General features: G+C 39.0%; 1 protein-coding gene across 1 annotated transcript; it reads right to left on the bottom strand.

Annotated features, from left to right (window-relative positions):
• Nucleotides 1–957: 957 nt before the first annotated feature.
• Nucleotides 958–3,649, bottom strand: LOC141623510 (transcription factor HHO3-like). Its single transcript, XM_074439614.1, has 5 exons — nucleotides 3,214–3,649; nucleotides 2,783–3,105; nucleotides 2,298–2,664; nucleotides 2,118–2,194; nucleotides 958–1,460 (listed from the first exon to the last, which is right to left on the bottom strand). Exons 1-5 carry the CDS (start codon nucleotides 3,335–3,337, stop codon nucleotides 1,110–1,112), a joined length of 1,242 nt encoding a protein of 413 aa, XP_074295715.1. The 5' UTR covers nucleotides 3,338–3,649; the 3' UTR covers nucleotides 958–1,109.
• Between the last annotated feature and the right edge of the window lie 12,363 nt (nucleotides 3,650–16,012).

Genomic DNA, 16,012 nt, shown 5'->3' on the forward strand with positions numbered 1-16,012 from the left:
ATCTATTTGTGATCTACCAATTGCCAACGTAGAACCACGTGGTCTTTTAAAGTCATATAATTAATTACAATTGTTAACTGTTGACTAAACTACAAAGACCATAACATGAGTACATGACTACCTAGTATTTTTTGTTTTCTTAAACTCTAGAACAAGGCCAATTTTGGGAACAATTAGTCTCACTATAGACGGATATATCCGTCTAAAGTAAAAGACGGGTCAAATATACTTAAAGTGGTGATATTTTATTTTTAGGCTCTACCATACAACTTGTTGCTTGTCTTATACTTAAAATGAGTGGATATTTGACCCGTCTATAACTATAAACGGATATCTCCCGTATATAATGAGAATTTGTGTTTTGGAAATGCCTTGAGATCTAAAATGAGTGTTGTGTTATCAAAATCATCGCGCTGGGATCCAATGTACTTGAAACTTAACTTTGCGTTCTAGATTTTACACGGGATAGTAAATTACACCGTATGGGCGCAAAATTAGGGCCGACTAAGCGAGCAGGACTCCGTATACTTTGCCCCGTTGGGTAAGATTATTGTTCTTGGCCCGACCTGACCCATGTCTGGCCTAAAGCCGAAAATAATCACTTTAGTACATATCTATCTTATACCCAAATAATCCTACTGTATACAATTCATCTCAAGTAAAATCGTCTCATATTTACATCTTGTGTTTGATTAACGAGTCTGAACATGTACCTTTATCAATGCTCCTATGACCATAGGTGGTTTAGCTTTGAGGCATTTTATCAAGTGTAACTTTGAAGAAAATTCAATGTTCGAGCAAATAGAATATTAATTTATCGATTTTCATTCAACTTCAAGGATTGAATGTCACTTTGATCAGAACAAAGATTTACCTAATATGAACACTTTATGAAGGTAGATTATACCAAAAAAAAAAAAAAAAAAAAAAAAAAAAAAAAAAAAAAAAAAAAAAAAAAAAAAGTAATGTAACAATTTATTACTACTAATATGTGAAGTTCTTATCTAGTGTTCTTTCAGCCTCATCATACAAAGAGAGTGACTATCCACTGGGAAATTGTTACAAAATCTCTACACCTTTCTATGAATGCATACAAAAATCCAAGACCACTAATATGCATGGGAGGCTGTAGTTGTGTGAGTAGAAGATGACGTCGCTGGTGAGCTGGACCGGCGACAAACCCTGTCACTCGAATGGCTAGATAGCTTTGGTTGTTGCTTCAGTGTCACAACTGTCGATGTTTGAGGAAGCGAAGGTGGGGACGCCACTGTTGCTACCGGTGTGTAGATGCCATTTGGGGAAGGTGTGGTAGTGGTTGTGTCCCCTGAGGTGGTCATAGGAGTGTATTCTGGTGGAGGCACCCAAATACCCCCAACAACAACAAAATGTGGTGGTGTAGTTTGCGGAGTTGTGCTGTTTTGGACGGATGAAGTTGGTCTTCTTGTGTGCAGTCGATATTTCTGCAGAGGGAACAAGGTGGAACATAATTAGACCTCACAAGATGCCAATCGATCTTGGGCAATGTATAATAGTTGAATATCAAAAACAGTTGAACAGATAATACACACAACTAGTAAACACACACGACGTGTTCTTATGTAGTGCAGCCGTCTCACAAGACTCGCGGAGACAGATATTCTAAAGTTATGGAAAGGATGATTGTAGGATCATGACAAGGAAAAACATTGACTAGTAGTTTTTCTTTTTGGTGTAACACAACAAACAATAATAACCCTGCAATTTGCGGGAGCCATTGAGGCACTGGTGGGTAAAGATTCGTGTCTGTGACGGGGAAAGGTATGGACCAAGGGCAGTAGTTCTATGAAACCAAGATTTATCATAGGCTAATGGCACACTAATGTCGACAAGGTCAAGGTAGCATCTTCTCAATAATACAGTAGTGTTTATGTTAAAGAAATGGAAGCTGAAAGACTCTAAAAGGGATAGGAATGAACAATTTCAAGGTAGCATCTTCTCTTAAGACTATAGCCGTCTATAGGATTAACCGGGTTTATAGCCACAATTACGAAAATTAACAGGGCGAAAGTTGGGAAAGAGGATTGAAATGTTGGTACAAATATGAATTAAACAATAGAAACAAAACAAAAATTACAAACCTGCAAATGGCTTTTAACTTCGTCATTGGTAAGTCCATCCACCTTCATCAATTCCCTAATTTGCTTTGGTGTAGCAACTGCAAAAACCAAAATTAAACATAAACAGTCTATACGGAGTATAATTATTATTATTATTATAATAAAAAATAGCATGGACGCAAGAATATATTAAAAAATTACCATGTGAACCACCAAGTTGCTGAAGTGCATGCAGAAACCTCCTATGTAACTCAGGAGACCAACACCTCCTAGACTTCCTTTGTGACTGTCCATTCTTCTCTTCCTTCTTACTACCACCACCAGAACCCGATCCCGATCCCGATCCTGACCCGGATCCAGCACCGTCTTCGGCCGCCTCGGCACTAGAGCAGGCCGAAACAGCAGACAATGATGTAGGTTTACTAATACTATTTTCATTTATACTCATATTCATATTCACATTCCCAAGTCCATTACTACAATTGTTTTTTTCTTTCTGAAATGGATGAAATGCACCACCAGCACTACTCTTCACCTCTACTACCTGCACTTTTCTTGGCTGATTATCCTACATAAAAAAAGTAACCAAAAGTTTCAATCTTTTTGCAAAATTAAGCAAAGCCCATTTTTCTTAAAAATTTAAAAAAAAAAAAAAAATTGAAACCCATGAAATTTGCGTGACTAACCTCTTGGTGGGTGGGTGGATCTGAGGTTTGGTTCCACAACTGAACAGATCTAAGCCAGTCTGATTTCTTCCCGGATTTATTATTATCATTATTATTATTACTATTAGAATTAATAATATTTGTTTTAATGGTATTAATTTGAGGTTTATTACATTCATGTTCTTCATCATCATCATAATTTTCACCAAAATGAGTGTTTTTTATAGGAATAAACTCCTCAATAACAGGACCAATACTTGTTGTTTGTTCAGAACACTCAGAATGTCCATTCACACACTCAGTTGTAGTTGTTCCTGATAATTGTTGCTTACATGCCTCAATAGCTACACATAATAAAAAAAAAAAACATTTTCAAATTTTACCCATTTTATTACGTCAAAAACCCACAAAATTAAAACCAAAAAATCAAATTACTGATAAAAAAAAATCACCTTGAGTAACAAGTTGTAAGCAAAGAGGAAGCTCACGCTGGAAAACTTGAATCTTTCTCTTTTCTTCTTCTAACCCATGAACATATTCCTGACATTTCTGCATGTTATCTCTGAAATCCATCATTTTTTATTTAATTTGTATGGAGTAAGAAGAGAATGGAGGGGGTGAAGGAGAAAGAGAGGAATAAAGGGATCTATTCTAAAGAAGAATCAAAAAGAGAGAATATTATTAAGAGGAAAAAAAGTTGAGACACAAGTTGATAATTCTGAATTTAAGGAGAAAGAGGAGGAGAAATATAGAATAGAAGTATGTTATTGTCAAAGTCGGGGCGTCGCATACATATATATAGAAATATAGGAGTATATATCACACAAGAATCTCTTTGTTATAATTTCATCTCTTTGTAAACTTGATGTGTTGTTTTTAACTTCAAGCAAAGGGAGAGAGAAAAGTGTGGAGCTTTTATAGAGATGTTTGAATATGAATATTCCTTTTTATGATTCCTCGCTAACCTTTCATTCTCACTTGCCTCTTTCATTAAACAAATTCATATTCATATTTTTTGGGTTTAATTATCTAATGTTAATTAAAGGGGTAGCTCTATGGTCTACCCTAATGTAAGACAACTGCAATTTTACAGATTAACTCCTACTGAGTAGTAATTAAAAATAAATTGACAGACATATTCATCTCAACCCTAAAACGGGTTAAGTATGACTAGGGACGAGCATCCGTCTAAATCGGACTGGACCGGACCACCAATATTAAATTTATAATATTGTCAACTCTATAAATTACTTGATTACAAAGTTGCGAAAATTAGTCATGAAACACCTAAATTTTGGTCAAACCAAGATTAATTGGTCTTGGCTGGATCGAAAAATGAAACTTCAAAAATTACTTGGATTGGACCTAAACCAATCCATTCCGGGTTTGGTTCGGACCAAATAGTCCGATCCGTACCTAAACATACTCAGCCTCAAGTATCACACACAAGACAAAAACGGAATGCATTGAGATTAGCAAAATGTTTGCCTCATCTATGCAATAGGATATTATTTGACCTATTTCATTCTTTAAACGAAAATATCCGTTTTAAGAAAGACCTATTAATAGTTAAATTAAGGAAAAGTCTTCATGCATCCACTTAAGTTGTAGAGGTAGGATTTATAAATAGGAGCTTGAGCATACAAAAAATCTAGAAGGTTAAATTGTGATTGTAACACCCCCTTCTTACCCGGCCAAGGTAATGGGAGGATGTTACCATCTCGGTTTCCCGAGGCGGTGAAATCGGAGTTGCAATTAAGAAACAATTAAATATAAAAGTATTTAGTGATTTACATAACCATAAATGAATAAATGTGAACTATACAACTTGACTACTATCTATGTCATCTAACAACTATCCATGTACTCGACTCCAAGTCCAAGGTCCGTCCCATCTCCCGCGTTATACCAAAATAACCTGTAAAAGACTGCTCCCCATATGATCGAAAATATCATATGAATTAACACAGGCCACCCCAGAAATAGGTGACAATTTACACATACACACAACACGTCAGTTTCAATAATTAGACATACGACACAACATGATAGGTAAATATGCAATATGCCAATTATATGAATGAGACACGATTATACCATCACCACGCCGGTACCGGGACACGCCTAGACTAGAGGTGATCATGGGCCGGGCCAATGCGGGCTTGGACCGGGCCTTTCTAATAAAAACGGCCCATTTTTGTGGGCCGGGTCGGGCCAAGTGCGTGGGCTTATTTAGCAAGCCCAAATCCGGCTCTTATGGGCTAATGCGGGCTTTTGGGCCTAAATGGGCTTCTTCGGGCCCTAAAATTTACGACTTACCCTAGGAAATAATTAGCGTAATACCTTCAGTTACAACTTTTAAAATATACATAGTGTATAAAATTGTACAAAATATGATGAAATGCATATGAATTGCTCACTAAAATAAAATAAAAACAAACATCGCCACTTTAGAATGCTTAATCATGCATTCGTAGATATGATTTATATTATGTATACCTTATTTTATAAATCTAAAAAAATATACTTGAGTTTGTAAGGAGTTAGGTATAACTTTAACGCTACTTTAATAGGTTTTATTAGAAAAAATATTCATTATTAATAAATATGGGCCGGGCCGGGCCAAAATTTGGGCCAAATGCTTGGCCTAAACCCGGCCCCAAAATATTTTGGGCCTTTTTAGGCCGACCCATGGGCTGTTTTGGTCCAAAACTAAAGGCCCAAGCTCTTCAAAAAAGCGGGCCGGACCGGGTAGGGCCAATGGGTTTGGGCCATTTGATCAGCTCTAGCCTAGACGTACCCACAACCACCGGTACCAGGGACACGCCCACGACACCACACCTCACAACAAGGTACCAGGACGCGCCCAGACCTACCGGGCCCAGAAGCCAACAGGATCCCCTGCCAGACGTCGTGCATCAACCACACGAGTCCCTCCGTACTCAAGTCATTAATGTGCATATCCCTCTTGGATTAGGAAGCTCCAAGAGGCGACTCAAGCGTAAGACGGTCTCCCAACCATCTTATGTCTCCTCAACAACAACACATCCTCAACATATACGATAATAACCAATACATAAAGTACAACCCAACATATCACAATCATCTCCTTAATGATGCAATTAACCATTAAACATGTTATAATGCAAATGCCCTAATCATGTGAGACTAATTACAACATTAACAACAACAACATAAACACCACCACATTATTGAAACCGAGTAGGATTAACCTACCTTTTAGCATTTTTCACAAGCAATCCAATTAATAAGCAAGATCCATCTCATAAGACCGACTCATCCTACAATATCACAATAATAATTATCACAAATCGTCCTACACTATAACATAATGCAAAACCCCTCATTATTACCCATTAATTACCCATATATACCTACTCATTACTAATTAAACAACCAAATAAGACACCCCAAAAAGTTAGGGTTCATAAGACTAGAAAAGGGTAGATCTCAACTTACAAGGTGAAAGGATGAAGGAGAAGGTGAGCAATCCTCTAATCCATTCTTGAATCCCCTAATATGGTGTTTGTGAGGGTCTTAGAGAGAAAAGAGAGAGTTTGGAGAGATAAGGAAGAAGATATAAATGAAATAGGAGAAGGGGTTTTGCGGGTTTTAAAACTCGTATGACCAGAGTGCACTCGACCGAGTGCCGAGCCCACTCGATCGAGTGATCCTCACTCGGTCAAGTATAACTGTAACACCTCCATACACCAAGGTGCCTTACCAAGACCACCTTAGCATATCAAGGTGCTACCATCTCGGTTACCAGAGGTACGGTATATCAAATAGACCATCAAAGAACATTTATTAAAAGATATCAAACTGTTTAATCAAAGTACAACTTAAGATAAACCAAAACTCTTTACAACCAAAAAGAAACTAATGTTTAAACGTCAGCGGAATTTAACTAAGCGATCGGTGATGACTCGACGCCATCCAAGACCCGTAAGCTACATCCATAGCCATTACCTGCTAAATCAACTGCTCACCATCCCTGAATGGATAACCATAGTTTTGAAAACAATAACAGGGTCAGTTAACTGCATAACCAAGATAAGATATCACAAACACAAACCAAATACAATCAAATCCAGTTGTAGTAACCATCCTCCAAACTACATTAGTAACTAGTAACCGACTACACACCGAAGTATGTAGCCCTGCCAGTTTACCCATCGCAACAGGTAACCTACACCACCAGTGGGGGACCACAGGCTTGCCCACCTAAGCCCCGCTCATCGCAACGAGCGAACCCAGATCATTAATATGCACACCCCCTTATGACGGGAGCCACAAGAGGCGAACATGGGGTTGGAACCATCTCCCGAAAATGGTCCCAAAACAACAGTACTAATCAACAATATAATCGCAACCAATCTCAATCCAATAAAACAAGTTATACAATCAATCACAATCCAATCTCAAATCAATTACACAATCAACTGAGTTGGGAAACCTACTTTATTCGCAAGTTCCGTAAATCAACAACAACAATGAGGCTAGAATTGCTCCTCTATGAAATCTTCCCCTAGCAAAGAATAATCAAACAATGCTATATCATAAACCATTACTAATCAAACTTCACCCCTATCCTAACCCAAATTAGGGCAACTCCAAAAGACAACCACAAATTGATTAAGAAAGCACTAGAGACTTACCAATGAAACTGGTACGGAAAAAGAGATGTAGCCTCACGATCGATCAAACAAGACTTGGGAGTGATTAAGATGATTAGAGAAGTGGTAAAAGTAGTTTAGGTTTTTGTAAAAATTATTTAGTAACTGGTAACACGTAATTTTTAACCTCTAATTACCTTAATCAAACCGCGGAAATTAATTCGTCAGGCTGGGTACTCGGCCGAGTACGACCTACTCGGCCGAGTATCTCCCAACTCGGCCGAGTGCACCCAAAACAATAGCCTGTTTAAACGCACTCGACAACTTACTAGACCGAGTATAGACTACTCGGCCGAGTAAGCTAAGACCAGAAAACCGTAGTTTTACAGTCTTCCCTCCATAAAATGAACTTCGTCCCCGAAGTTCACACCATACCTGATACAACATGCAAAACCAACCCACTAACTATGCAACTATAAAGAACGCTAACTCAAAAGACACCAACATGAACTGAACTATCACCAACTATTGTCCACAAAACCCGAAACACAACCTTATCGACCTCAAAACTACCCTTAAACACACATGCGATCCTCTCCTACCCCTCCCCCCCTAAAAGACAACGGTTACGACCCCGAAACCAAATATACCTGCTCAAAAGGCGTGGGTCGGGTAGCGTTCCGTACTCAAGTCATTAATGTGCACATCCCTCTTAGAGTGGGAAGCTCCACGAGGCGACTCAAGCGTAAGACGGTTGGTGTCTACCAACCGTTTTACGTCTCCTCAACAAGAACACATCCTCAACATATCACAATCATCTCCTTAATGATGCAATTAACCACTAAACATGTTATAATGCAAATGCGCTAATCATGTGAGACTAATTACAACATTAACAACAACATAAACAATACCACATTATTGAAATAAAGTAGGATTAACCTACATTTTAGCATTCTTCACAAGCAATCCAATTAATAAGCAAGATCCGTCTCATTCTACAATATCACAATAATAACTATCACAAATCGTACTACACTATAACATAATGCAAAACCCCTTATTATTACCCATTAATTACCCATATGTACCTACTAATTACTAATTAAACAACCCAATAAGAAACCCCCAAAAGTTAGGGTTCATAAGACTAGAAAATGGTAGATCTCAACTTACAAGGTGAAAGGATGAAGGAGAAGGTGAACAATCCTCTAATCCATGCTTGAATCCCTTAATATGGTGTTTGTGAGGGTCTTAGAGAGAAAGGAGAGAGTTTGGAGAGATAAGGAAGAAGATAGAAATGAAATAGGAGAAAGGGTTTTGCGGGTTTTAAAACCTGTCTAACCAGAGTGCACTCGACCGAGTGCCGACTTCACTCGATCGAGTGACCCTCACTCGGTCGAGTGTTCAATCCACTCGATCGAGTACAACGCAGTTCTCAACAATGACCAGTTTTCGTAAAATAGTCATATCTCACTCGTTGCTTGGTCATTTTGAGCGTGTGACCTAACGTTGGAATCGTAAGAGAATAAGTTATCACCTCCAATTGGAATCACATAAATACCATGTCCATATCTCAAGTTATTCCATTTTTCAGACGACCCTTCTATAGGCTGACATTATAACAACTCCACTAAGTCTAGTTTAGGTTATACTCGTTCCACTTTATTGTCATACTTCACTCCCGAGTATACTCATCAAACCCGAGGGTTCTCTCACACATCCCAATGTTCCTTTATGGATCTCAAAATATGCAGGCATTACAGTGATATACCCCCTCCATACACCAATGATCTTCCACTTCTCTAATATATGCTATAACTAAGTCGTCTACCTGATTATCGTAAGCCCTTCTTAGTATTACTCCGGTTGGTAATAATACTAATTCAAAATATTAATCAATTCATCATGACCCGTAACTAATAAATCAAATTTATAACAAATAATCAAGCAATAATCTCTCTAGCAATGATATGATTATTACCCCTAATTTACATTCATTGATTCCCTTCTGCTTAAAAAGAAAATTAGTTACTCATAACAATAACAATAATAACAAACAAAATAAAAGAAGACATAAATGAATAACAATAATGAAGAACAAAGTAAGATTGAATGCCCATTGATGAAAGATTGAAATCCGATTACAAAGTACGAAAGTAGAGAAAATTAGGGTTCTAAAGTTGTACGTAATGTAAAAATGTATCAAAATGAATAATGCATCATAACTCCTTAACCAAATACGATGTTAATAGTATTTATATATCGCCATTATTAAATCCCAAAAACCGGGTTAATCCTAAATTAGATGTCACTCGATCGAGTCACAAACACTTGATCGAGTCACGCCACTCGACCGAGTCACAAACACTCGGTCGAGTTATCACAGCTTCAGTTCTTCTTAGCTCGATTATTCTCCTAATCAAATAATCAATCCTTGCCTCCTTGCATGATGCAATTCCTTTCAATAAGCTTCAATAATGGCATATATACCGGAAAATGGAAAAAACGAAGCGGCAGAAGCCATATTCCACAATACACAATGCATCTAGCAATAATAAGCATTAAAAACGACATGAAATGCATTGCAACGGGAGTATGAATAACATATAAAATACGCATATCACACTTAGTCTTCATAATGTCCAAAGTTGGCTGGAGGAGCACCGGCCCCAGCCTAGCCTGCCTATCTTCACAGGCTAGTGTGCGAGAACACACGGACTGACATGCCGAGCTGCGACCAACCCACAAGCCGGGCCAAGATGGGTTGACTCATTATTTTGTCTAGATCATGGTATATGTAGACATGGTTATGGGGTCGACCGGGTCAGAATCGGGTCGAGTTAGTCCTATCATGCATGTTCAATTTTGAGTTTACAATTGTTTGGGTCGGGCCGGTGGTTATCTTCGGGACAACTATTATCAAGTTATTCACAGATAATAATCAGTGTGTAACAATAAATATTGGGGTCGGGTTATATTAAGTCTAGATGTGTTATATTACATCGAATTCGGGTCAAGTTTAGGTCTTAAGTTTGGATGTCGGGTCGGGTACAGGTCAACTCATTCAGATTGGATTAATTTTACTAAGTTTAGGTATAGGTAAAACATTAGTTAAGAGAGAGTTCCTGTAATACCCTATAGTTTATAAGATCTATACTCGATCGAGTAAATCGAGTATTCGACCGAGTAGAGCTCACTCGACTGAGTGAGGAACCGAGTGAGGCCTTTAATTTTGTGAAACATTCTGATGTTGAGTCACTCGACCGAGTGACGGTTCACTCGACCGAGTGAACCGGGAACTCGACCGAGTACCTTGTCGCTGTCCAGCTTTTTGCACGGGATGGTGGTAGGTGGCCTATCACTTTCTAATTCTTATTTTTCAGATTTCCTCCCCAAAAAACACTCCCACCTTATCCCTTCTACTCTCCAGAAACATCTTTAAACATCACAAATACTATTCACAAAGATTTAGCTCTCACATTTGAAGATTTGTCTTCCATTTTCTTGTTCTTGCTCATTTGTTAGCATTCGTAAGTTTATCCTTAACCTTTATCCCTTACTCTTATTTAGTACACCTTAATTTCTCTAGTAGATTGTCTTATAATTAATTAGGGTTTTGACTAATTAAGTGGGGATAATTAAGGGTTAATTTGTATTATTAATTGTTGTAGAATATATTTGTGATAGTATTCCTTAATTAATTTTAGGATGTTGCTTCTTAGAGGAGGATTAGGGTGCTTGCTTGTGCTAATTGGAGTTGCTAAAAGGCAGGATTTTTCTACTCGGTTTCAATAAGTTTGAATGGTTGCATGTGTCTTTATTATATCGTTATTGCATTAAAACATGATTTTTGTGGGTAATAGTTGTTAGTATCATGTTAGTGTCGAGATTCAATGGTGGCACGGTAATGGGTGGTTAATGTTGGTCTTATGATAGCATTAGATTTTCATTATAACATGTAATTGGATGTTTGTGTCTTAGTAGATGGTGGTAATGGAGGGGTTTGCATTATAACATGTTAATTGGGGGAGTATGCCTTGAGGTATCTCTTTGATTGTTGGTTCACATGAGTAATTGGCTTAATTGGCATCCATTTCATATGAGAAAGAAGCATGTTGACAACCATTGCACATGTGAAAACATATATTGGCATATTGTATCCTATATTGTGTTATATGTGATTTTGGAGGATGTTGGAGGGGTTGTGGTGGTGATACATTGTCGTTGAGGAGACGTATGGTCGGTTGAGAGACCGTCTTATGCTTGAGTCATCTCTTGGAGCTTCCCACTCCAAGAGGAATGTGACCATTAATAATTTGAGTACGAGGGGACTTGTGTGGTTGAGGCACGACGTCTGGCAGGGGATCCAGTTGACTTCAGAACTCGGTACCACGGGCGTGTCCCGAGTACCTATTTTTGAGGTGTGGTGTCGTGGGCGTGTCCCTGGCATCGATGTGGTTGTGGGTACGACTGGGCGTTTCCCAGTACCAGTGTAGTGTTTTATAGTCATGGGTTATGCATTCCATTGACATGTTGCATACTTACATATTTCATTTTGTTCTATGTTTTTTTATTGAAACTGACGTGTTTGGGTTGTGTGTAAATTGTCACCTATTTTCGGGGTGGCCCATTTTGATCCATATGATATTTCCGATCATATGGGGAGCAGGTTGAGTACATGTTGATTTGGTGTCACATGGGAGATGAGATGAGTTTCGGACTTGGAGTCGAGTGCCACTTCATTAGAAGAGTATAGCAGTCATGAGTTGTATCATTTCTTTTATTTATTCATTCATTCATGGTTATGTAATATATTAAATACTTTATTTATAATAATTTTTTTTTTAATTGCAGCTCTGATTCACCGCCTCGGGAAACCGAGATGGTAGCATCCTCCCATTGCCTTGGCGGGCAAGAAGGGGTGTTACAAAGTGGTATCAGAGCGATGATTTTGGAACCTAAACTAATGAACCAAAATGAATCTAGGAGTGTTTAATAAAATGAACTCGACGGGAGTATAATAGGAGGTCGGTTTTGGATGGGTAGGGGCCCTCATCTCAAAACTAGATCCTATTATCTCGTTTGGTCACTACGCGCGCGGGTGGTTATAAATATGGATGAACGCTATGTGAAACATGACGTATTTGTGTGTGTGTGTGTGTGTGTGTGTGTGTGTGTGTGTGTGTGTGTGTGTGTGTGTGTGTGTGTGTGTGTGTGTGTGTGTGTGTGTGTGTGTGTGTTTGGTGGAATTCTTGCATAACGTGGTCATTTGTATGATACATGTTGGCATGTGAAATTGAATGAAAAGATGGATATATTTAACATGGTTGAGAATAGTCGACATGTGTTGGTATGAGGGGTAATAGTCCCGCTCCTTCGATCTATATTGCATGCTTGTTGGTGCTTGTTAGTGTTATCGATAGTGTATGATTAGTAATGGATGTTGGTAGAGTAGCTACTTGTACTACGCTAATGTATCAAAGGCAATAAGTAAGATGACGTATGAACTAACTTAGGGTGAGTCACCGATAGGCCGTGGACTCTCGAACCTTTTCTTTATGTTGCAAGGACACTTTCATTCTAATTCGATCAAAATTGCAAGCCGTAGTCAGTCACTCTAATGAGTGCGAGTCAACACTAGGGCGAGTACAGTGCACTCGACCGAGTGGACCTTGATACTCGACCGAGTGGACCAATTTCCAGAATCTGGAAAACTTCTGGAAAATTGGGCACTTGACCGAGTGGACAAGCCACTTGACCGAGTGAATGTTCAATCGACCGAGTGCACTCGGCACTCGACCGAGTGCCTACACGAGCTGAAAATTACACGGTTGGATTGCTTTTACTCATTTCTTATCTCCTTCTTATCTTCTTCAACTCTCATATCTCCAACATCACAAAGCCTCTAAATATAATTCCCAACCTCCTTTTTCATCATTTTGTTGTTAGATTCAACATTCTTACTTTGTTTAATTCATGGTAGTAATTAACATTATACATCATTATTATGGTTAAATATCGAGTTTTATGTTGGAATGTCACCCATATTTGATGAACTCGAAAATGCATGTTCTTGAGTCATAATTTGATTTTGTGTTTGTTGTTGAGTTTAATTGAACAATAAAGGCCTAACCTTTGTTGTTAATGTTGGATCTTGTTTTATATGTGAAATTTTCGTCTTAAAATTTCAAAATATAGCCCAAATTTTGATTTTCATGTGTAAAACTTAGCATGTATGTCTTATAAGACTACTATCTTTGTTAATAATATGGTACATTGTCTTAGAATCAAGAATTTTATCTTCAAATTTGACCCCAAAAATTTCGAAACATGTAGTATACATGACTAAGAGTCGATTTGTATCTTAAACATGATTTAATTATGTCATTAAGCTTTAATCTTGTGAGTGTTGTTATGAAATGGTTAACAATTAGTCTCACTATAGACGGATATATCCATCTAAAGTGAAAGACGAGTCAAAATATGCTTAAAGTGGTGACATTTTTGGGCCCAACCATGCAACTTATTGCCTGTCTTATGCTTAAAATGGGTCAATATTTGGCCCATCTATATCTATAGACGGATATCTCTCGTCTATAATGAGAATTTGTGATGGTTTAAAACAAAAACAAAAAAAAAAAGTTCCCATCTAAAAAAGGGTATATATTTCCGAAAATGGCAATACAAATGTTAAAATTTCGGTTTTTATGCTCAACATGGTTTAATCGTTTCATGTAAGTGTTAAATTGTAATACCCGCTCTGTTAGGGACCCGTTGACTAACCTTAGACGCATGTTTGACATCTTGGAATCCTTACACTATCGGCCTTGCGTCCTAGTAACCTTGGGGGTTTGGGAACTTGATCTAGCGTAGGCCACTCGATCGATTTGTCTTATGACTCGATCGAGTAGAGGCCACTCAATCGAGTAGGTTCCTTATTCGATCGAGTATGGTGGGTTCAGCGTTAAGATGTAAATCATGAAGTTGTAAACCCAAATCAGTTTTTCATTTAGTTTCTCCCAAAACCTAATAGACGACACTTCTTCTCCCTCACCATCTTTCAAACTTTTTGGGATCCCTCACACTTGGAGACACCATGGGGACGGAAGCTTGAGTCGGGTCGCGATGGTGTCACCGGAATGCCAAGCATAGGTAAGTCATCATCATAATCCTTAGGTTTCTTGTGGTTATGGTTGTTAGTAATAGGGTTTCCTACTGGTTGTGATAGGTGTTGATGAAGGATGCCTTGCCTTCATATGTATGCATGAGATGTTGGTTGCAGATTGCTAAAGGTAGGTTTTCCTACTCAGTACTGTTGATTGGTTGTCATGTGTGGTGCGTGGTATTTATGACTGTGTAATAGTATTAGGGGGCGTTTGGTTCGAACGAGGGAAAGGGAAAGAGAATCAGAATGGGAATTGAAGGCAAAGGAAACAAAAAGAAAGAGATCCCCTTTAATTTTCATTCTTGTTTGGTTAAAATTACAAAGGAATGACAAAAAAATTGAAACCCAAAGACAAGAATTATCAACAGCCACCCACAACCACCCACAACCAACCCTCAACACCAACCACCACCAAAATAACCTGCACCGACAAGAATGAGTTCGCCGACAGCCGGCGAGTTGCACCTGCCACCGGTGAGTTGTACCCGTCCACTAGCGACTCCACCCACCTCCACGCAGATTTACCTTTTCATTTTCTTTCCTCCTTTGAAATCACTACCACCCTCCATAATCACCACTTAAACACCACCAGATCAGTTTCCCTGCCCCATAAAACACCAAATTTGGTGATTTGAGGGTGTGGTCGTCGGTTTAGAACGTATCTCCGGCAAGGAGGAGGAGTGGGACATATCGCCGGCGAGGGGCAACAGATTTGTGTCGACAGTGGTGGTGATGGTAGTGGGATTGTAAGGTTGATGGTTATGGTGGCGCATGCGGTGGTGGGATTGTGTGGTTGATGGTTATGGTGGTTCGTGCAGTGGTGGCTATGGTAGTATTCATGTGAGATAAGAGGAGGTAGGGAATGAAATCCCATACCTTAGGGGGGTTAGGGGTATGGAGTTAGAGCTGTGATGGGGTATATAGGGGAATTAAGTGGGGAAAGAAAATGGCAAAAATCATGAAACAAACACCATCAAAGGGTATGAGGGGTTTTATTTCCCTTTCCCTTTCCTAAATACCCCTAACCAAACGCCCCCTTATTGTATTTGTGTGCGGGGTGCGTCCCTGGCTGAGTGGAGCGATCTTCGGGAATGGCTTCACGCCATTGTGGTTCTCGTCACAAGGGGGATGTGCACATTAATGGTCATTGGGTTATTCGCTCTATGGTTTTGAGCGGGGCTTAGGTGGTACGACTGCGGTTCCCACTGGCGGTGTGGATTACTGGTTGCGACTGGTAATCTGGCAGGACTATACCTTCGTGTTAGTGTGGACATGGGCCCTCCTGCACGCCAGGCCAATCTATGGACGTACAACAGTTTTAAAGCCACGCTCGGCATGTATGGAGTTAGAGCTGTGATGAGGTATATAGGGGAATTAAGTGGGGAAAGAAAATGGCAAAAATCATGAAACAAACACCATCAAAGGGTATGAGGGGTTTTGTTTCCC

Source organism: Silene latifolia, chromosome X, assembly GCF_048544455.1.
Source record: "Silene latifolia isolate original U9 population chromosome X, ASM4854445v1, whole genome shotgun sequence".
NCBI classification, from domain to species: Eukaryota; Viridiplantae; Streptophyta; class Magnoliopsida; order Caryophyllales; family Caryophyllaceae; genus Silene; species Silene latifolia.